Raw genomic sequence first — 21,963 nt, 5'->3', positions numbered from 1 at the left:
ACTGCCAAGGTGCCCTTGAGCATGGCACTGGACCCCCAACTGCTTTGACATCTCTTCATTTAATGCATGTATAGGTCCTGTTTGTGCATGTGTGTGTATTTTGACCTTTTTCTATTTGACAACAGAGCGACTGATAAATGATATCTTCTTGTTCTTATTATTAGCATTATTACAGCTTACTTTCGTGTGTTATTCTATATGTGGGCTAAATATGTGTGAAGTTTTTCTTTTTTAAAGTGTGCATTATTGAGGATGACATATTTGCAATGTTGTTATGCTCGCATAATGACAATAATATTCTTGAATCTTGAATCTGTTGTAATTGAGCTCATTTTTACATCGCTTTTACATTATCTTAATATATTTTTTAAATATTTAGCTGAGTGTAATAAATATATTCAATAAAGTTGAATTTATTGAAAAAAATCTCTCAGGCTAGACTGCTTTAAGCCAAAATATTTGTAGCCATGCCAAACATGATGCATGGAGACTCACTCCGAAACACTAGGGGGCGATAGTTATCGCTGGCTGAACGCCACTGAAACGACACCGGAAACGGAAACGGCTTCGGTCCCATTCGTTGCTGCAGCTACGATAAAATACTCAAGCAAGGTGGCAAAAGTCGGTACCGAAGTGTATTATATATCGGTTAAAAATAAGAATGGCCCTTGAATCCCGCATCACACAAGAAGAAATCAAGAAGGAACCAGAGAAGCCCATCGACCGAGAAAAGGTGCATGGCGGGAGTTTGTTTAACGTTAGCTTGTTTACCTTATCAGCGCTATCGAAGCTAACCTGGTTCTGTTAGCTAATGCTAATGCTAACAGTTTAGAGACTTCGGGACAAACTCTGAACATTATATCATGATTAAAAAAATGTAGACCCGTATGTCTGCTTTCATTCAATGCCATAATAATGTTCTGGTAATCACCAGTAAATAAAAGGAGACTGAACAGTAGCCTCTGCAGCATGCTAATGCTAGCGTGCTAGCTAACCATGAATAACGTTATATCCCCAACCAACAGTTAAAGACAATTTGTAGCTCACTAAATACATTGTTTACCTTGAGACTTTAATAGAATTAGTTGACTCAATGTTACCTACGTGACCTGGGGAAAAAAATGCAATTTAAATACTTTATTCTTATAGGTCGACATACAAGACCAGTAACATGTAAGTCTCTTTCGGTGTGTTCGGATATATTCGGCATGAATATAATCACAAGCAACACCCATCTTTTTTTGCCACATTTGTAACTTACCTGAGCTCAGTTTTCCTGATGGGTTAATCGCTTTGTGTTTGTGTATTGCTCCTAATAACTACAATGGTACAGTTGGTATAATCGGTGTCATGAGAGGGATTTGAGATGACACAGGTTGCCTTCCACAGGTGTTTCCAATGTGCTGTCCTCCATTCATTTGGGTTTGATAAAGCAAGTTCATGGAGTACACTATGTGTACCTGTATATTTATACAGATACTATTTAAATCGGTACTATGAAGACTAATAACCCATTTCAACACTTAATGAGGATAATTATAATAGTGTTAATACCTACATTGAATAAGAATATGTTGTGTTGTAGTTACTCGGTGTGACCACAAAGGGGCAGCAAACTAAAGAAACCACTGTCACCAACCACTGTCAAACTCAAAACAAAAGAACGCTATTTACCGAAGACAGAGATATGACCCTTGTGCCTGTGTAGTGATTCATGTTGACCGTTGCAGTGCCACAAAACTGGATTACTTAAAGGAATCAGTCTGTCCCAATTAAAAATGAAAAATGTTTGTCGTTGTCAGATTGCCTGTGTTGTCTGGCACAGCCAGCTCTTACTTTATTCTTTACTTTTTCTATATACCTTTATGTCTGATGCTTACTTTTGCTGCAGACCTGTCCCCTTCTGCTGAGAGTATTCACCACCAACAGTGGCCGTCATCATCGAGCAGATGAATTCGCCCGTGGCAACGTCCCCTCCAGCGAACTGCAGATATACACATGGTGAAACTGCAAATATTTGGTTTTTTTCGCATGTGTCAGTTAAGCATTAGTTGAGTTTATATGACAGTAAAAGCTCCTTGTTAAAGTAGTGTGATTCTAATGTACAGTTTGGCATTGGAACAGGTCTCTGACTCTGTGTGTTTTTCAGGATGGATGCTACTCTGAAGGAACTCACCAGCCTGGTGAAGGAAGTGCATCCAGAGGCCAGAAAAAAGGGGACCAACTTTAGCTTTGCCATCGTCTACCCTGATCCTAGAGGGAAAGTGTACAGGTTGGTATCACACTCCATCTGCACTAGTTGGACTCATGGATCAGGCCACTTGCGAACCAGTCTGGTGAATTTGTCTGCTCCTATATTGACATATGTGGTGTCCCTCCTTACAGGTTGAAAGATATTGGCAGCACTGTGTCCGGCAGAAAGGGTCCAGATGACTCCATGACGTTGCAGTCCCAGCGCTTCCAAATTGGAGACTATCTGGACATAGCGATCACACCACCAAACAGAGCCCTGCCCCTTAACACACGCATGAGGCCCTTCTAATTCTAAACATGAAACATAAATCAACACACATCAAACTGTTCTTTGTTTGTTTGTTTTTTCCATTGCCTCATCCTGGATGGTTTTTGCCTCATTTTTTAAAATGTGAAGTGTAATAAAGTTGTGATTTTTTTCCAACGTTTCTGCTCCTTTCTGTGTAACATACTGTGAACTGTAATCTCCCCATTTGATCAGGTTTAAGATGGTCCAGATTCCAACAACACATAACATATTTGGAGTCAGAGCGTCTGATTTAGAAGTTTGTGAAAACAACTAATGCACTTAATTATAACTGCTGTGGGTTCTTGTAATTGGGGAGCGAGTGTGCAATGATTTTAAGTATGATCACTGCCTTCAAATATGGTTAATACACAGTTAGTTAAATGCTACGTAAAAACACTGGAATGTTACATTGAAGAAATTTCACAGAATATAATTGTTTTTTAAAGTACTGGAAACACAAAATATAGAGTTGGTCTAGAAAATTGGTGTGGCAGTGCCACAGTTGTTAATTCATTTTCGTGTGGCGCTAGAGAACTTTATTTTGATAGTCACAGCCGGAAGTCCAGCCGCGCATGCGCAATGCCACATATTGACAGCTAGCTAGCTAGCAGAAACATCTGAGCTAGCCGATTGTTAGCTGAAGAAAGCAGCAGCTTAGACACAAAGTATACGTTAAAATGTTTCGGAGAAAATTGACAGCGCTAGATTATCACAATCCCGGAGGATTTGACTGCAGAGGTGAGAAACAAAACTAGTAAAGGAGCTCTTAAATTTAGTCCGGTGAGTTAAACGTGGAGCCGGCTAACATGTAACGTTAACGTCATGCAAATGCTGTCACTGGAGACAACGAAATGCCACTCTATTTATAAAATATTGGCTTTGTTGTGCTATGTGGCTCATAAACCTGTATATCTGTTGGGACACTGGGTCTTTTACAACCAGTTATACACGACACTTTTATTCGGCAGTACTGATAACTGAAGAACGCCCTTGGTATTTAACCACCTATTGTGTCCACAGTTGTATTCCAATATAGTTTGAATGCATTTTTTAGAGCAATTTGGCAAGCATTATGTAATAATGTGAAATGGCATTATATGTAAATATGCTCACTTGGATTTCGGGTATATTGCTGGGCTACTGTTAAAGTAACGTTAAATGCTCAGTAAGTGCTAGCTAACAACATCTGCATCCTGTTAAAAATAGCTACTCAGCAGTGTCTGTCCTTTCTGCTCAGATGAGACACAGTTCAGGAACTGCATTGTGTGGCTCGAGGACCAGAAGATCCGACATTACAAGATAGAGGACAGAGGAAACCTGAGGAACATCCCGAGCTCAGACTGGCCCACAGCCTACCAGAAGGTGAGGCCACTTTTTCGTCCATTGCCAAACCACATTTAAAGGGACAGCATGTAAGATTCAGGGGCATTTAGTAGCATCTAGCAGTGAGGACTGCAGATTGCAACCGGCTGAAACTTCTCCTGGGTAGAAATCCTTCAGTTTTTATTGCTAAGAAAGTTTTAATTGGGAGTCACATTATTTGCAGAGGTCTCTTCCCCATTGTCATGGAGCTGTCAGTGCCTTCTTACATGCATGATATGTCATTGAATGTTTTGTTTGTGTGTGCAGTACCTGCAGGACCTGAACTGTCCCTTTGGAGTCCAGGAGAAGCAGGAGGCTGTGGACTGGTTACTGGGCCTGGCTGTGAGATATGAATACGGAGACAATGGTGAGCTGGCATTACGTGCTTGTCTGTTGTTATAATGATAACAATGGTGTCAGTGAAAAGTTTTGTAGGGTAGATAACTCTGGCTACAGGATTGGACTGTGCTGTAATACTGATGCTAACCAGTAGATGGAGATATTATAAAAGGAAAAATGTTTTCCAATGACACCAGCTCACCAGTCAAGTTATTCTTTCGAACACTGACAAATGAATAACGTCAAACAAGTTTAAAATAATCTGTATAAGCCTGTTTGGCTCCTCACTTGACACGTTAATATGTTCTCTGTTGGTCTCTCCTCAGTGGACAAGTATAAGAGCTGTGAGCCACTGGCAGCCTCTGGCAACAGCGACAAAGCAGTGGACCCTCTCGTCAATCTTGACAGTAAGAAGAAACACCTCTGCTCCTCTGCCTGTCCTTGCACTTTGATCTCACACATCTGTTCTTTTTCTTTTTGATTTCTTCTCCTCTGTGCTCCAGGTGAAACATGAAGTCAGCTTTTGTTTGTGTTTTTCAGGTAGTTCACCAGATTTCAAATCAGGAGTGATGGCGCTGGCCAACATCCTGCAGATACAACGACATGACGACTACCTGGTGATGCTCAAGGTGGGTGTGTGCTCATTTATTATCACTACATCCTTATTGAGTAGAAAATTGTCATACTAATCATTTTTCTGTCTGCATGCTCTCCTGCCAGGCTATTCGTATTCTGATCCAGGAGAGACTTTCTCCAGAGGCGATCACTAAAGCCAGCCACAACAGAGAGGTACTGTAAACTTAAAGAATGATATCTGGAGATTCTTCTATTTACAAGTCCTATAATTAAAACCTTAAAGTTAATTGGGTGGCTCAAATGAGTCCCAGTCATGTATATGTGTTACATGTGTATGTTTCTGTGGTTCTCAGGGTGTTCCAGTAACTTTAGACAAGCACATTTTGGGTTTTGATACTGGAGGTGAGTGCAGCTTTGTCGATGAAAGAGGTACAGGAAGGGCAAATTCTGGTGGGACCACCAGAGAGGTCATTGGTACAATAGTGCTTTGATGCAGAGCAGTATGAACACAAACTTAGCTGAAATAAATTTCTTTCCAGATGCCACTCTGAACGAAGCGGCTCAGATCCTGCGCCTGCTGCACATCGAGGAGCTGAGGGAGCTCCAGACGAAGATCAACGAGGCCATCGTAGCCGTTCAGGCCATCATCGCCGACCCCAAGACAGACCACAGGCTGGGCAAGGTGGGCAGATGAGAGCAAGGATGAGGAGGATGATGCTGGACGAAGGGAGGGACTGAACCACGGGAGTTTTAATTTGATTTTGAAAGGAAAAGCCTGTCTTCGTTGGACGTATGAGTTTGTTTTTTCCGTTGTTGCATGAGATGAGACCAATCCGATTGGGAACTCGGAGGAAATATGAGCAAAAGCCAAATTTTAAGATGCTGTTTTTGATTTTCGTATTGCAGCATAAATGAGTTAAGGCCAAAACACACACCGAGGTACTTATTACTGCTAATATGTTGGTCATTCAGAGTGGCTGCCCTGCAGTCTCCCTCAGCAGAAACCACAGAGAAGCTTATGAAATATTCAAACTGACAGTTACATTAGTGTCTTTTGTTTCAAGATGGAAGAATACGTTATTTTGAAATGGTTTACATTGATGCTGTGTGGGAAAATATATAAATACAGCTGAACACACTCTGGCTCCTGTGTTTCTTGTGTGGTGGTAATTTTCCCGAGGAGCATCAGAGCTGAAAGAGTAACAAAATAATCCCAAGAAACGGTGTCAAGTACCAAATCACATTTTATTGTTATAAATATCACATCTTATAAAAAGATAAAGATTTGAAAAGTAGTAGTAGTAAAAATATTTGGCAAAAAAAAAGAATAACGTCCTTTCATCACGTGTGAAATACAGATTAGTAGTGCAGAGAAATATGGCAGGACTGTCGTCGCTGGGATCTGACCGTGGCCACAGGGCTGAGGGGAAGAGATTATTACGAAGAATCAGATTACAGTAATCTGATTACACAATTTATTTCAGTCTCAACAGTGGCGGTGATTTTCCTCTTAACATGTTGCATGACATACTCAAACATGTATTTTCTTTAATTGCTAATTCTATTTCTAATCGGGTAAATTAATGATCCCACTAATTATTGAAGTACAAATTGTTGCCGAGACTTCAATGAAGAGATTGCTACCACTCATTTCTGAAAGTAATATCGATCTTCGCATCTCTCGTCAAGACTTGAATAACAATCTCCCCCAAAACAGTTAACTTTTCTGTTTCCCCGTTTTTGCATTTGTCCAGAATCTACTCTGAAAGCTTAACAATGATACTGAATATAAAAAGCCACTGTGGCCAGCGGACCAAAAAGAAATGTGATGCTCAGTTTCACAACAAAACTTTGGCTCGAACGGTTTAAAAGCTCTTCAGGTCATTCTTCTTTGGCTTTAAAAACAAAACAGAAAACCTACTCTCACACAAATTTTAAAATCTGATTCTGTAGGTTTAATTGGTATAAAACAAAAACTCACGTACAAAAATACAGTAGAAAAAAAACAAACTAAAAATGAGGTATAAAACAAATTTACAAAACATTTATTTTGGGGTTATATCTTTTAGGTGGGATAATGGGGTCGGGGTCAGGGTGAGTGGAGGGGTTGTAAATTTGCTCTGACGGTCGATCTGGCAACAGGAAGCCATCTTGCTCCCAACTGAGTGTCCTTTTTATTACCGAGGGACACTGGGGAGGGCACGTCTTGAGGTGGTCCTGCCCTCTGATCAGGAATCGCCCCAGAACTTTAGCACCAAAGGACCCTGCAGCTGCCAGTCTGTCGTTAGTGGCTCCCTGAGACACACAAAAATATAACGTTGACACATATATTACATTTCTAGTGGAAGTCTAACCTCTTTTTTTCTTTTAGTTGATAGCTCCAGGTGGAAATGAAGAGTCAAAGGTCTTCCTGTGTGAATCCAAATGTAGCAGGATGAAAGTTGGAGTGCTGCAGTGGTGTAATGACAGAACAAACACACCCTCCATCCTGAACAAAGCCCTACACTTAGCAACCTGAGGCGACTGAGAATTATCTCCGTAAAGAGCATGTGTGTGTCTGTGTTCATGTATTCAACAATAACAGCTTTTAAGCCTCTTACAGCCAGCTCCCAAACCCTTAACAAGTGTGTTTTAGAGCTGTCATCATGGTCACAATTACACCACACGTCCACGTCTTTGAAGCAAGCGGCTGTTATTTAGTCTGAGGCTTTGGAGAGCGTTAGAGGACGTGCAGACATGACATTTACAGCAACACACACGAGTGACAGCCATCATTCGGACGCACAAACTGAGCTGAACACAAACTGAACACAGCACGTGTGTGGAGCCAAGGTGCTACTTTAGGGATTATTGTGTGATCAGAGGGCTACTTTGTACTTTCAAGGTGTTTAACACAAAGCTTTGAAAGGACTCGAAGCCATCCGCAGACATCAACACATCAAACATGACACACAAACACTAAATACAAGTAGAGGGTCACACACAGCTGTGTAATCATTGTTCTTGTGTCTATTTCATGGCTGCATGTGAAGTCACCACACACACACACACACACACAAAGTGGAGTGGAGGGTGTGAGCCAGCTGTGTGATGACTGCTCTCTGGGTGCAGGGTGATGAAACACAAACTTGGCTTTCCTCAGACAACAAAGGTTGCATTTACATCAGCCGAAACAATCCGTTTTTTCCCCTCAGGGCTCGGCCTCTTAATGAAACTGGCAGATTGTGTTTATGATGCTGTTTTCCACCAGGACCATTATACATCCAATATTCTGGTAATTATTTACACTATGTCTAAACTATTTGTCTTCGATTTCTAATTTGATTTATGTGCAGTGTCCTTATAGTATGGTTCACATGAAACACTGTAAGATCCCCTCCAGTTATGTTTTGCTACGCCGTGTGTGCAGACATGGAGTAAGAAGTTCATATATCCTTTGTTTCCATGAGACTTGAATTCAACATTCTCAGCCACCACATCCCCGTGTAGGGTTAACCGTGTTTTCTGTCTCTGCATAAATGCAGCCTTCAGGGTTAAGGTGACATCTGGTGGGAGTTGGCTGATGTGATGACATCACTGCACACAAACCAATGAGCTCACTGTCTGGTGCACCTTAAAGTCAGCGTGTGTGAGAGAGGGGGCGTTTGGTTGTGATTATACAGGGCCAAAATTATACATCTCAACAGAGTCTGAAAAGTGTGTGCGCGTGTAAGTGACAGAGAGTGATAGTGTGTGTGTTTGTAAGACAGCGAGGTACCCACCTGATAGACATTGGGTAGTTGCTATGGCGATGCCGTACAGGTGAGAGCGCTGGTCAGGCAGGTATTCATCAGTGATCTGACTGGTGTCTTTGCTCACTGCGATCACTCCATCCCTGCGAGGCAGAGGACACAGACAGAGGCATTAAGAATGGGGAGCACTGATTGGTGATCAGTAATGGACAAACAGGAAGACAGATAAAGATGGCTACCTCCTCCAGTCAGTGTAATAGAAATGGTTCCTGTAGTAGACCATGCTGAACGGGTAGTTGAGACTGGGGTGGACCACTCTTCGACCCGAACCATCCGGGGACACACACTCTAAACGCTTTGTACCTGACGCACAAAACAAGAGAGGAACATGGATCGTTATTATCTGAAGCTTATTGCTTTTTAGATACTCGATACCTGCTCGTGTCTTTTGGGGAGAAAAATAACAGAGATAAAATCATTTTTAAAAACATATATAGGAGGTTGTAGCACTTTTTAGCCCTTTGCCTTGTCTGCAGATCTTACAAAACTATGATTTTGAAAAGTATCACCCCATCCCTAGAGAAAAATACTCCCTTGAGTATAAGCCACGTTTCCAACATACACTTCTCGTATAGTACCCTTAGAAACGTTACGTAACCTGCACAGATATGGACCCAAACCCTAGATTGGTGTAGTTTTTCCACCGTAAACAGTATTCTTAAATGTAGGCAGGTTGTTTCTCACTGGGTGTGCTGGGTACCTCAACAGAGAGGTAACGAGAAGACAGTAGGGAATGAAATGCTTCTATTGGTACCATCCACAACTTCTGACAATGGAAACGCAAAAACAACCACTAATATGTATAACAAACTGAACTGAACCGCACTGCTTGGTGCAAACGAGGCTCTCATGGCAGAAGTGGTTGACCAGTGGTAGTAGATGTGGTGTTTACCTGCATCAGCCCAACAGATTTGTCCAGAGGAAGAGTCATACGTAAGAGCGTTTGGTAAACCGATGCCGTCAGACACCACCACCCTGCGGTTCTGACCGTCCACTGACGAACTCTCAATCTTAGGAGCCTCTCGGTTCCAATCGGTCCAATACAGAGTACTGCAGAGAGAGAAACAGGAGGGGGGATTATAAAACTTATGACTCTTAAACTTCATTCTTCAAATCATTCAGCTTTATCTTGGCTGAATTTTTTGCGTCTGTGGGTTTTTGCATGGACTTGTTTATGGTTCTGAGCGCTGGGATCTGGCTAATATAATGAGACAAGAGGAAAACCACACACACACACACACACACAGAAGAGCGGGTATGTTAAGGTACAAGGGTACAGGACTCGAGGGACCAGCTGCCTCATGCTGATGAGGTCATGGTCAGGTTACTCTGAGCAACGTGCGACCTTTGACCCCAGCTCTCCCTGCGCATTCTTGTTTCATCTGTGTGAGTCAGAAAATATGGACCACACTGGCTGATGCAAATAGACACATTCCTCACTTTGAAACAAACTTATTCCTTGTATTTCTGACGGATATGTTTCTGTGATGAACCAGATCATATTTTATTGTTTGCAACATTTCAGCATTGTTTGCAACATTTCAACGATAGCGGAGCTTTAGACAGAGCGTGTGTGGGCTGTGTATGACGCCACGCTGCATTTCGTCTGTAGATGATGGTGTACATGTGGGCAGTCCACTGGGAACTACAGGTAATACACACCACATGAGCAATCAACTCACACACACACACACACACACACCGTGTGTTTATGAGTGTGTACTTTAATCAATTTCATGAATGTATGGGTGAGCAGATGTTGGTGTATGAGACACCGATACACGTGTGCATGCTTTCATAATGTGTGCGCACGTAATTTCGGCGTGTCTGTGGCGCTGTGTGTGGTTATGTCTGTGTGTATGTGTGTGTGAGGGCAACATGTGCAGGCTCAGAAATCGCAGAGCACATGCTCAATCATAAGTCTACCCGTGTGAAGCAGTAATTACCTTTAGGACTTGGCTTTCTGTCAGAACACACACACACACACACACACACACACACACACACACACACACGTACTCGGCCCTCAGTCAAAAAATAAACTTTAAATTGTCAAACCAATAATGTGCAACACACATTTGAGGTTTATGATTTAGGTTATTGCTGCTATGTTTAATTATTTGTATCGAGCACATTAACACACACACACACACATACACACACCTGTTGATTCTGTGATTAGTTGCACTGATAAAAAGCAGATGTTATTCCTGGAGAGCTGACTGATGACGGCCTCATGCTGTCGTTGCCTGTGTGTGTGTGTGTGTGTGTGTGTGTGTGTGTGTGTGTGTGTGTGCGTGTGGGACTGTCCAGGATTAATAGCACCAGTAAATCCAGTCCAGTTTTCTTGGCTCAGTTCGGTACAACACTGTCAGTGAGAGCAGTAAAAGTCACTTATACGACAGAATTATCAAACAAGCCGTACTAAAGAGAGAGACTCCACCCTGAAACCAAAAACCCATCGATTTTCTTGCAATGGCCCGCCTCATAGTGATGAGGTCATGTTTAGAAACCAGACTCAACAGGAATCCTTTCTGCAAAATGGCTTTAAATATAATCTGCACTGTACTAATGAATTAGACACAGGCCTTGTTGACTCATAGCCTGTCTGAGGACTTAAATATGTTTGTCATGGTTGTGGTAATGGGCTGAAAACCATCTGTGCCCTCTCCTGATAGAACACCCCTCTGTATACAGTGGAAGCTGTATCTTACTCTGCCTCAGCGGAGCTCCTCCAGGATGTTACACTTGATCGTGAAGGGAATGTGTGGGTGCTTGTTTGTTCGTGCTCAGGGAGGAGATTTGTACATGTTTGCAAATCCAGACTAAACTGTCCAAAGACTTCAGAAGTGGCAGGTTGTGTAGGTTGAAATCAACAAAACAGACAGAGAGGCAAAGACAGAAGCTGGTGGAAAGGCAGAGGGGCTTTACCCAGTGGAAGAGACCACTATGATGGCTCGAGGGTTGACCAAGTCTGTGTCAAACAGCGTCCTCCTCCTACTGCCGTCCAGGTTGGCGCTTTCAATCATGTCAGGGTTCGAGTCGACCCAGAACATCAACCTGCGTTTGACATCCACTGCCAAACCCTCTGGACTGACTAGATCTACATGGAGCAGGGACACCACAGAGAATGTTTTGACATCATCTAGAAACACACAACATTTGTTACAGAAATTAAGGAGTGTAAATGTGAGCTCTTACTTGAGCTAATGAGAATCTCTGGCTCGGCACCAGCCACCATTGACGCTCTGTTGATTGTTCTTGCAGACAAATCTGTCCAATAGACTTGGTTCTCTTTGCAGTCGTAGGCTATACCGACAACTATTGAGCCCTGGACACACACATATGAACATAAGCATACAGACTATAACATACGTCAACATAATTACAGCCCCATCATTATTGACCTTGTGCGGTTAGCTCCTGTTTGTGTTTGTTCTATCTCTGTTTTGTGTCTTAACCTTCTGTTTTCAGCCCCGTGTCTCTTGGATGCCTGCTGCTTACGATCTGGCACCTGCTTGCTACCTTTTTTTTAAAGCCCCAACTCACCTGAGCGCTGTGCGGGTACAAACCACTAAACATCCTGGACACAGAAAATAGAAGAAAATGAGAAAATACAGGCAGAGGCAGAGTCTCTGCAGAAGAATATACCACCACACACTAAGTGTGTACCACAAGTGATGATTGAGAGGGATTACTTCTGTATGAGTCCAAACATTATTTTTAGAAAAAATCCAGCGTAGTATATCTTTTGCACTGTATTAAAATGTAAAACAAGTCAGATATTTGTTGAAATGCATCTGTAAGGTCACAAGCAGGATATGTCCTCCCACATAACATGACCCATTCCCATTTCTGGTGTAGACAGGAAGTTAAAAGGTGAAACAATGGAGTCGGAGCACCTGTTAAAACACATGCGGTCCATCACTGTTCTTTTATGCTATTGTGGAGATAACTGGCTTTCAAATAGGAGATATTATCGAGTTAATTTTGTAACCTTTTTCATCCTTTAAAGCTATACTATGCAGGATTTTCCTATACAACACTCTCAGTGTGTGGCTGTGTATTTATCTGCAGAAACACTGCCCTCGATGCATTTTTTCTTATTTTCTGATGGGTGTGTACTCCCACAGCACTCATAAAAAGGTAGTGACCAGGTGCCAGACCATAAGCAGCAGACACCCAAGAGACACAGGGCTGAAAAAAGACAAATATAGTGAGGCCAAACACCAAATGAGAGTGAATCTGGGCTTGGCTTTTACTTTCACTTTCGCTGGCGAGCGTGTTCACAAACAGCAACTGACAATCGTGCATAGTATAACCTCAAACATCTTTATGTTTTTGTCGACTTAAAACATCTTTCTAAATAACTGAAGAACCAGTATGCATGTAAGTGTGTATCTATCCATTCATCTCTTACATGTAGGGTGAGTAGTGTTTTAGACCGGCTTGCATCTAGTCTGGTCCCGTTGAGAGGCAACGCTCCTATTTTCTGTCCCTGAGCATACAGCAGTGTGATGTCAGTGTGTGTTGGAGGGGTCACATCTGGGCGTGGCAAAGGGCGCATGGTGGGCGGGGCCACTGAGGGAAGACCTGGGACAAGATTTGATGTGACAAAAAAAAAGAAAGTGTCAGCCATGATTGGTGGCATTAACACTGGAACAGACAAAGATAAGATGTAAAGATGCTCACATGCAGGTTTGACGACATCATGTGATCGGGTGCCAGGGACCTCCCGCCCATCCTGGTCCACACACCAGCAGTAAGTGGTCTCTCCGTAACACTGGACTGGACTAAGGGACAATTCACTTTCTCAAGTAATTTGTCATTAAAAACAATTTCAACTACTGTTTGTGTGTGCGTGTGTGTGTGTGTACCTGAATTGTCCATCCGGCTCGCACTGAGGCACGTACTGTTGTGAGTCGGGCTTTCCACCATAATGCTCAATCAAACTGGTCCTCCATCGCTCACACACACTCTCAGGGCGCTGGGTCGGAGCCACAGGGACTGAGGAGCACACCAATCAAAAGACTTAACACTGTTACCGTGTTTAAAGTTAAATATAATGCCACGTGGTTTAACATCACAATTCAGATCCCATTCTGTTGTAATTTATCCTTCTTTAATTATATTCTTCGGGTGCTATCTAGCTGGAGTTTATATCACAGTGATAGGCAGAGTGTTTGATTAATGGTGTGGGGAGGCCCAGTGTTTAAAGAGGCACACACACATATACACATCTTGCTTTTGTCAATATTGTTTACCTTGTAAAAGCTCTTTAATAACTCACTTTATGGGAGAGCTTTAAAACTAAACCTGAAACCACTTTAGGCTTCCACTGATGTTTATACAGGCCTCTCTCTCGCTCGCTGTACATTCATAAGGTGAGACTGCAGTTGCTGGACTGAGAAGGAGATGAGGATAATATTTGAAAGCAGGGTGAGAAGAGAAAAGCTCTATTGTGAGAGATCACAGAGGTTAAGGGAGAAGACGACTAACTAAACAATCAGGCTGATGTCTTGGTAAGTTTTTCCAGCAGGATTTATCGTCGTGGCGGTTAGCATGCTGCAGTCCAGTCTTATGAATCACTTGGTTTTACTTCTATTTGCTGTTTAACCACATGACCAACTAAATTTAGTGGTCGTCCTTCCCAGAAATCGACAGCATGTGGATAGTCCATTCTATCAACGATATTTCAATCCTCTGGGTTGGCAATGAGTTGTATTACTTATGTGGGCATATAAAAAGAGTTTAATATGAGTGTCTGATGCCTGCATCACGTAAACTTCTACATTTGGTACAAATGTTATTCAAGAATCCAACTAAAATTGTCAAATTATGGGGTTGCATCTACACAAATAATGCTCCTTACCTCAGCTCCTGATCTGGAGCAGAGGATATGAATAACAAACTTTAAATGAGCAGGAAATGCCCTTGCCTCCCTCATCATGAACTATTACAGAAGAATCCTTGAATACGGCTCCAGTGCACTGACCAAAGAAAAAACACTGAGGTTGTGCTGTGCAGCTTCCAGGTGTGACTGAGTGCAGCTGAATAGAGGGCAAAGCAGAAACCAAGATATGTGTTCAGATAAGTTTTAGGCTGAGCAAACGTACAAATCTACAAGCATGTATTTGCCTGTGTAGCATCTGTAGGGAGGGTGTAACACGGTTTTGTCACTCAGCTGGTCAGGCAGCCTGTCTTGTTTTGTTTTGGTTGCCTGGCAACGCCGGCTGCTCATCTTACCACGAAATGACCACTTCAGATGTTTGAATGGTCATAAATGGAATTTATAGCAAGAACTGAATTTATAGAACGGCCTCTGTGTGTACATTAGAGTGTGAGTGAGAGGACCACAGGGTCACACAGAGAGAGAGAGAGACAATCAAGTGATGGAAAGAAAAGAAAATAAACATATTCTTTAGTTATATTTCACTTGGACGCCCAAATACCTGGCTGCGTCAAGATTTGTGAAACTCAAGCTGTGATAACAGTCTCACCTGGTTTGTCACAGTCTACACGTGGTGCACCAGGTGGTGTCCTGGTTCCTGTTCTCTCCTGTCCGTTACTGTCCACACACCAACAATGTCCAGTGGAACCATGACACTGAAATACACAACAATTAAAACCATTACTATCCAGAGGAAGATGAAGAGAAAACAAAAGAAACACAAAAGACACCTGTCTGTTTGCAGACCTGTCGAGGCAGATATTGTCCGTCATCATCACACTGAGGTACATACGCTCCAACTCTAGGATATCCCTCTGGACTGGTAGTCTGAGCTCTGTCTCTGCGGTGCTCACAGTGAGTTTTAGGACGCTCTGGTTCATCTGGAAAACATTTACAAGTTTACAAAAGTTATTAAGTAACACCCACACTGTTTCTAACAAATGTGAAGTTGCAGCTCCGGGTGATAGCTCCTAAATCCACATCAGCCCTGGTAAGTTATTAAGTTTTACTGAGTCAATAATGATTCACAGACTGGCCTTTTGGGTTGCAGTGAGCCTTGTTATATAGGGATCTCCTGTAGATCTGTACTATACAACATTTTAATCTGCTTAGAGGCTTGCTCAAGCTCTCTTCATATGCTATATAAACTGTTAGAAACCCCCCTCAATTATGTTCAGAAACCCCTACAACTCATGAAGAAATGATGTGTTATCGTCCTGCACCTTTACTCAGGCCTCTTGCTTCTTAGCTGAGATGTTACAACCTGATGCACATCTCCACCCTAAGAGTTTGGCTAAATCTACAAGTCACCCAAATGAGACTTGGGCAGCTAGAATTAGCAGTCTCACCTGGTTTGTCACAGTCTTTGCGTTGTGTGCCAGGTAATGTCCTGGTTCCTGGTCTCTCCTGTCCCGTACTGTCCACACACCAGCAATGTCCAGTGGAGCCGTGACACTGGAGCAATAAAGGAAGATGATTTAGGTGTTATGTCTACAATTCTATTCATGGTACTCCAATTAATATAAAGCCACAGGTAAAGCAGTGAAATCTGTCAGAAGATGTTTACCTGCAGTGGTGTGTACTGTCCATTTTCATCACACTGAGGGACATGGGCTCCAAGTATAGGGTATCCCTCTGGACTGGTGGTCTGTACACTGTCTCTGTGGTGCTCACAGTGAGTTTTAGGATGCTCTGGTTCATCTGGATTAGAAAGATTGATAAATATATAAGGGAACACATGTTAATAGCAAATAGAGGTGAGTCACTATGTTTTCTTACAGACTTTAGTAATATCTTCAAAGTACAAATAATTGTTTAAGATTATATGACCTCATTTTTGCTTTTGCTAATGGACTCTCTCTTTCCTCAGTCCCTGACCTCTTTTACCTTTTACAAGCTTTCCACTTTTAAAAAATTTTAAGAGGTTGAAGTCTGACTGTGTCCTGGCTGCCTGGCTGCATTTACTGAGAGCTGTGCATAGAATGTCTGTTTTTACCAGTCTTCTGCACCGGGGTACCACATGGTTCAGTACTGAACCCACTACTATTCCTCTCCACACTAGATACTTCAGCTCTGTTGCGGCAACCCAAAATCTTTCTGCTACTGCAAGATCTACTCATATCCTGCATGGACTACTGAGAATCCCTTTAGAGTGGGCTCCTAAAGTATTCTCATTAGTCCCTAAAGCTCATTTTGAAAGCAGCACAGTGTTTGACTTTACCTGCCATAGATTATCATCATCCCCTTCATTCCAGCTTCACATTAAGCTGAGACCTGATACTTAAACATGTCTATGAAACAGCAGTCTCACCTGGTTTGTCACAGTCTACAGTTGGTTCACCAGGCGGAGTCCTGGTTCCTGCTCTCTCCTGTCCTCTAATATCCACACACCAACAATGTCCAGTGGAACCATGACACTGAAATACACAATAATAGTAATCATATGACAGGGTACAGACAGAGGCAGCATGTCTCTATACATTAAAACCAGATTGTACCTGTTGAGTGGTGTATTGTCCATTTGAATCACATTGAGGGACAAACACTCCTGGTATAGGATATCCCTCTGGACTGGTTGTCTGAACACTGTCTCTGTGCTGCTCACAGAAGGTTTTGGGACGCTCTGGTACATCTGAGGATTTCAGATTTAATATTATAATAGTAAATAACAACGCACACCTGAGTACAAACCTTAAGACTGATACTCCTCAAAGCTAGTAGCTGACATGTAACCATTAAAACATATTTCACAAGGGAGCCTTAATTCCAGTATGCAAATACTTCTCCCTGAAATCATTCTTCAGTGTATGTTATGTTGTAGCATAAATGACACAGAGAGAATAGACCATTCCCTTACCTGGTTTGTCACAGTCTTTGGGTCGTGTACCAGGGGATGTCCTGGTTCCTGCTCTCTCCTGTCCCCTCCTGTCTACACACCAACAATGTCCAGTGGAGCCGTGACACTGGAGCAAAATTGATATTAAAATGATGGTTACATTTCTTCATATTACCCAAAGCCGCATGAAATTCATAAATATAACTACTGATGTGTCACCAGATGTTTACCTGCAGTGGTGTGTAATGTCCATCATCATCACACTGAGGGACATAGGCTCCAACTATAGGATATCCTTCTGGACTGGTGGTCTGTACACTGTCTCTGTGGTGCTCACAGTGAGTTTTAGGACGCTCTGGTTCATCTGGGGAGATGAAGACGACAATAACAGGATCATATGCATATTTTTTTACAGCATGCATAATAGGAAAACCTTCCTATCATTTCAAAATGGATTGGTAAGCATTCAAATTCACCAAGTAACACAAGACAACAATTTGTTCTTGTAGTTTTTCACTGCTGATATATACCTGTGTCAACTTTGGGTTTATAAAAGAAAAAATGACAAGATACGGTTGCAAGTTGAAAGTATTTTTTTGCTTCATGTAACTGTTTTACTTAGACGTCATGTACGTTTAACTTCCCACCACACACACTTTCTTGCAGTGATATCACCTGTTTTTCCAGGCATTCCAAGGCTGTGACCCAATAACCTCAACGGTGCACCACTTACAAGGTTAGACATACACTCACGTAAACGTGCTGTCAGTTCGACTTGTCATAGAGTTGAGGAATTACGGGGTTCACAGGTCAATGTTTAGCTACAAAGCCCTGGAGAGCCATGACATAGTACACCTGCTGACGCTGGTACTGTTACTGCAGATAACAAAACAGTTTGAAAGACTCATGGGAAGCTGAATAGAGGGAGAGATCTGTCTGTGGTTCTTTCTTACCTGGTTTATCACAGTCTGTTGGTGGTGCACCAGGTGATGTCCTGGTTCCTGCTCTTTCCTGTCCCCTACTGTCTACACACCAGCAATGTCCAGTGGAGCCATGACACTGAAAATATATACTTGATTTAACACATGCAGTCAGATTTATATATCAAGAAAAAAATTCAAACACAGTATCAGTTTATCTGCCTATCAATTAGCCGATCACTTATTAGATGCTGACCTGCAGTGGTGTGTACTGTCCTTCTGCATCACACTGAGGCACATAGGCTCCAACTAAAGGATATCCCTCTGAACTGGTGGTTTGTACACTGTCCCTGTGGTGCTCACAGTGAGTTTTAGGACGCTCCGGTTCATCTGGGGAGCAAAACATAACAACTGTTTACACAAGAAATCTTTAACAGATAACACAAATGACTTTGTGAAGGTGGAAAAAATAACTGTGCTGGGAGTTTCCTCAAAATTAGATTTAATTTGCTAAATTTGGTTTGCACGGGCAAAACAGCAGCCATTAGTCTACATGCAGTGTGCACAGGCTACCAGCCTGCAAGCTCTTCTAAGAGATCTCACCTGGTTTGTCACAGTCTTTAGGTTGTGTACCAGATGGTGTCCTCGTTCCTGCTCTCTCCTGTCCTCTTTCATCCACACACCAACAGTGTCCAGTGGAGCCGTGACACTGAAATAACAATAGCAGTAACCAAAATGAATTGATGTATTTTCAGCTTCAAAATTACAGTAACGTTACTGACTCTTTCATGGAATAGACAAATTGCAAACACTAACTTGTAACGATCTGTACTGTCCATCATCATCACACTGAGGTACATAGGCTCCAAGTATAGGATATCCCTCTGGACTGGTGGTCTGTACACTGTCTCTGTGGTGCTCACAGTGAGTTTTAGGACGCTCTGGTTCATCTATAACAAGAAAGAGGGACTTAAATAATAATGAAAATTACAAGAATCTGCTGTTGAACAAATGTGTAAAAGGTACGAATGCTGTCTCCCAGAAAATGGATTATGTGATGTCTCTGTCATGCTGGTAAGCTCATTAGCATTAACACTTGTACATACATTAGCATATACATCTCATACATCTTTTGACCCCATCATTTCCTATTCAACATAAGCTTCAAGACAATTTGTTTGTTAAATTTTTAGCATTTAAAAAGTGCAAAGTGATGTCTCTTTTAAAGTGAAGTTTCACCAGGATGGTGTCGTCTGCATGTGTGCACATTTTTTGTGATTTGGACAGATATACAACACTGGATAAAAATTTAGATCAGAAACTAATGTGTGAAAAGTACATTCTTAGTGCGGTGAGTCCACATTATTTTTTGCCTCACTGGATTTCAATTGACCCTTTATGAAGTCCCATCATCTAACACAGACTAGCAAATCACAGCATAGCATTGGCCAGCTCCAGACAAGGTCCGACAACTGTACAGCTGTGTTACACATTTCTACCAGATATTCTACATTACAAACTGGAGGTGTGGAGTTTAAAGGACATGGGTGTTTACCAGGCAGGGAGGGAGTACTTAAAGATGCCACCCAGTTGCATTAGGGGAAATGTAGGTCCCTGTGTTTTTGGAGCTTGATCTATACTAGCGACTGAAGTCAGGATGTCTCTGCTGCTTCGATTTTGATCATTTTTCTGTCTCTCACAATTTCCCTAACTTTACAGAAGTGGAAAAACTAAGTGATTTTGTAGATTAATCAGACCAAGTTGTTTTGCAAAGAACCCACTCAGAGAACATTTATATATTGGGATGGATCTTGAGGAATGTTCCTCACCTGGTTTGCTACAGTCTGTGGGTGTTGTACCAGGTGGTGTCCTTGATCCAGCTCTCTCCTGTCCATTATTGTCCACACACCAACAATGTCCAGTGGAGCCATGACACTGCAGTCAATAATATCAGCATTAACATCAGTAACTTCACACTGTATTTTAATAGTATTTAATTAAGTCTTTCAGTTGAAGGTGATAAAAAGTCCTTTCAAACTGTTAGTCTGTGACAAACCTGCAAAGGTATGTACTGTCCATTAGAGTCACACTGAGGTACATATGCTCCAAGTAAAGGATATCCCTCTGGACTGGTGGTCTGTACACTGTCTCTGTGGTGCTCACAGTGTGTTTTAGGACGCTCTGGTTCATCTGGGGAGATAAACATGAACAAAATAGAAGGAAATTAATTGATAAATTAATCTAGTTATTCTCTTGAAGACCCAGCTTCTAAGAAAAGAGTTTACAACAATGACTGTGTGTTTTCATCAGTGGGTGTTTATCTCACCTGGTTTGTCACAGTCTGTGGGTGCTGTACCAGGTGGTGTCCTGGTTCCTGCTCTCTCCCGCCCCCTTTCATCCACACACCAACAGTGTCCAGTGGAGCCGTGACACTGTAATTAATTACTCCATATCAGTATGTCACCTAACTTAAGTCATCAGTCAGCCATACACGTTACAGTCAGTCAGTGCCACCTGTACCCACCTGCAGGGGTCGGTACCGTCCATCAGAGTCGCACTGAGGGATGAAGGCTCCGACAATCGGTCGACCACCGTGTTCTGCTCCACTCTGCAGGCTGTCTCTGTGCTGCTCACACTGGCTCTTTGGGCGACCTGTCTGTCCTGTCGACAAATATTACGACATATATACATTTTATTATTGTGTTTTTCTTTCCTCCCATAACTTTGTAGTTCATTTATTTTGGATGTGTATTGTTATCAACACAGCATAGCTGTCAGTTATTTCCACATTGCATACTGTTACCCCAAAGCATAGATCCTCAAATGTCTTGTTTTGTCCACAGCCCAAAGATACTCAATGAGCTAACATAAATATTCACATTTAAGAAGCTGGAATCAAAAAAGAATTGACTTTTTTCCACAAAAAACAATTCTAAAAGTGATTAATTTAATTTCAGTGTCATTCTTACTAACCTTGCTGTTGGGAGCAGAAGAAACCATCACCATAAAAGCCGGGCTGGCACTGACACTGGAAGGAGCCCAGTCCATTGATACATCTGGCGTCGATGTGACATGGAGAGGTGCTGCATTCATCTACATCTAAAAAAAACAGAGAGAGCGAGAAAAAAATCAACAACCACAAATGTAGAACACATCATCAATCACACACTCATCAAATTGGAATTTGGGAATAAATATAAATCCCACTAACTCCGCAAATTTACAGTGATATATATATAATGGGCTGCTGGCTAGAAAATAATTCACTTCAGTGTATCTTATCAGAACTTAGTTTGTAGTTTTGGATCATTTTACGGCGTTATGTAAAGTATCTGTCGAGAAGGGAGGTAGGGAGGGTTTGAAAGAAGTTCATCAAAAGTTCACACTGACAGGTGAAAGGAGGACACACACCGGCAGGACCTCTCTCCTCCACACATTCCAAAGCAAAACACACATTGTGTCATTGCTCCATTTGTCTTTCACTTTCACCCCCTCTCCTGTCTTATCTCACCCTCTCCTTCTCACATTAGTCCTCTCATTCCCACTCTTGTTCTCACATTTGTCACCCATCCTCCCCTCTCGCTATTTCCTAGCTTTTGCAGCTGTGCGTTACTGTTGTGGAGGAAATTTTATGCCTGCACTTGGAC

At 42.2% G+C, this 21,963-nt stretch overlaps 3 protein-coding genes across 16 annotated transcripts in view; 2 read left to right on the top strand and 1 right to left on the bottom strand.

The window, feature by feature from the left end:
* The first annotated feature begins 555 nt into the window (after nucleotides 1-555).
* Nucleotides 556-2,677, top strand: sap18 (Sin3A-associated protein). Its single transcript, XM_049570577.1, has 4 exons — nucleotides 556-733; nucleotides 1,892-2,001; nucleotides 2,150-2,272; nucleotides 2,386-2,677. Exons 1-4 carry the CDS (start codon nucleotides 662-664, stop codon nucleotides 2,540-2,542), a joined length of 462 nt encoding a protein of 153 aa, XP_049426534.1. The 5' UTR covers nucleotides 556-661; the 3' UTR covers nucleotides 2,543-2,677.
* A 437-nt stretch (nucleotides 2,678-3,114) lies between these two features.
* rtraf (RNA transcription, translation and transport factor) lies at nucleotides 3,115-5,957 on the top strand. The gene is made up of 8 exons (XM_049570582.1): nucleotides 3,115-3,280; nucleotides 3,780-3,904; nucleotides 4,172-4,271; nucleotides 4,570-4,650; nucleotides 4,784-4,872; nucleotides 4,964-5,032; nucleotides 5,173-5,221; nucleotides 5,359-5,957. Exons 1-8 carry the CDS (start codon nucleotides 3,220-3,222, stop codon nucleotides 5,511-5,513), a joined length of 729 nt encoding a protein of 242 aa, XP_049426539.1. The 5' UTR covers nucleotides 3,115-3,219; the 3' UTR covers nucleotides 5,514-5,957.
* Nucleotides 5,958-6,045: 88 nt separating this feature from the next.
* Nucleotides 6,046-21,963, bottom strand: part of nid2a (nidogen 2a (osteonidogen)) — a 42,545-nt gene continuing 26,627 nt past the window's right edge. Inside the window, exons 17-42 of one of the 14 annotated variants that reach the window (XM_049569891.1) lie at nucleotides 21,290-21,415; nucleotides 20,841-20,977; nucleotides 20,643-20,748; nucleotides 20,373-20,506; nucleotides 20,146-20,251; nucleotides 19,133-19,266; nucleotides 18,920-19,025; nucleotides 18,573-18,706; nucleotides 18,350-18,455; nucleotides 17,627-17,760; nucleotides 17,418-17,523; nucleotides 17,059-17,192; nucleotides 16,872-16,977; nucleotides 16,128-16,261; nucleotides 15,910-16,015; nucleotides 15,308-15,441; nucleotides 15,111-15,216; nucleotides 13,488-13,617; nucleotides 13,303-13,403; nucleotides 13,031-13,203; nucleotides 11,812-11,941; nucleotides 11,542-11,713; nucleotides 9,503-9,660; nucleotides 8,790-8,913; nucleotides 8,581-8,693; nucleotides 6,046-7,114 (exon numbers count right to left, since the gene is read on the bottom strand). In XM_049569891.1, coding sequence (XP_049425848.1) covers nucleotides 7,104-7,114; nucleotides 8,581-8,693; nucleotides 8,790-8,913; nucleotides 9,503-9,660; nucleotides 11,542-11,713; nucleotides 11,812-11,941; nucleotides 13,031-13,203; nucleotides 13,303-13,403; nucleotides 13,488-13,617; nucleotides 15,111-15,216; nucleotides 15,308-15,441; nucleotides 15,910-16,015; nucleotides 16,128-16,261; nucleotides 16,872-16,977; nucleotides 17,059-17,192; nucleotides 17,418-17,523; nucleotides 17,627-17,760; nucleotides 18,350-18,455; nucleotides 18,573-18,706; nucleotides 18,920-19,025; nucleotides 19,133-19,266; nucleotides 20,146-20,251; nucleotides 20,373-20,506; nucleotides 20,643-20,748; nucleotides 20,841-20,977; nucleotides 21,290-21,415 — 3,161 coding nt within the window. In that variant the 3' untranslated portion in view covers nucleotides 6,046-7,103. Of the gene's footprint in view, nucleotides 7,115-8,580; nucleotides 8,694-8,789; nucleotides 8,914-9,502; nucleotides 9,661-11,541; nucleotides 11,714-11,811; nucleotides 11,942-13,030; nucleotides 13,204-13,302; nucleotides 13,404-13,487; nucleotides 13,618-13,643; nucleotides 14,933-15,110; nucleotides 15,217-15,307; nucleotides 15,442-15,909; nucleotides 16,016-16,127; nucleotides 16,262-16,871; nucleotides 16,978-17,058; nucleotides 17,193-17,417; nucleotides 17,524-17,626; nucleotides 17,761-18,349; nucleotides 18,456-18,572; nucleotides 18,707-18,919; nucleotides 19,026-19,132; nucleotides 19,267-20,145; nucleotides 20,252-20,372; nucleotides 20,507-20,642; nucleotides 20,749-20,840; nucleotides 20,978-21,289; nucleotides 21,416-21,963 lie in introns of those variants that run through there. The other 13 variants (XM_049569893.1, XM_049569894.1, XM_049569892.1 and 10 more) reach the window with 13 other exon arrangements.

Source organism: Epinephelus fuscoguttatus, linkage group LG24, assembly GCF_011397635.1.
Source record: "Epinephelus fuscoguttatus linkage group LG24, E.fuscoguttatus.final_Chr_v1".
NCBI lineage: Eukaryota > Metazoa > Chordata > Actinopteri > Perciformes > Serranidae > Epinephelus > Epinephelus fuscoguttatus.
This window is presented reverse-complemented; position numbering and strand designations above follow the sequence as displayed.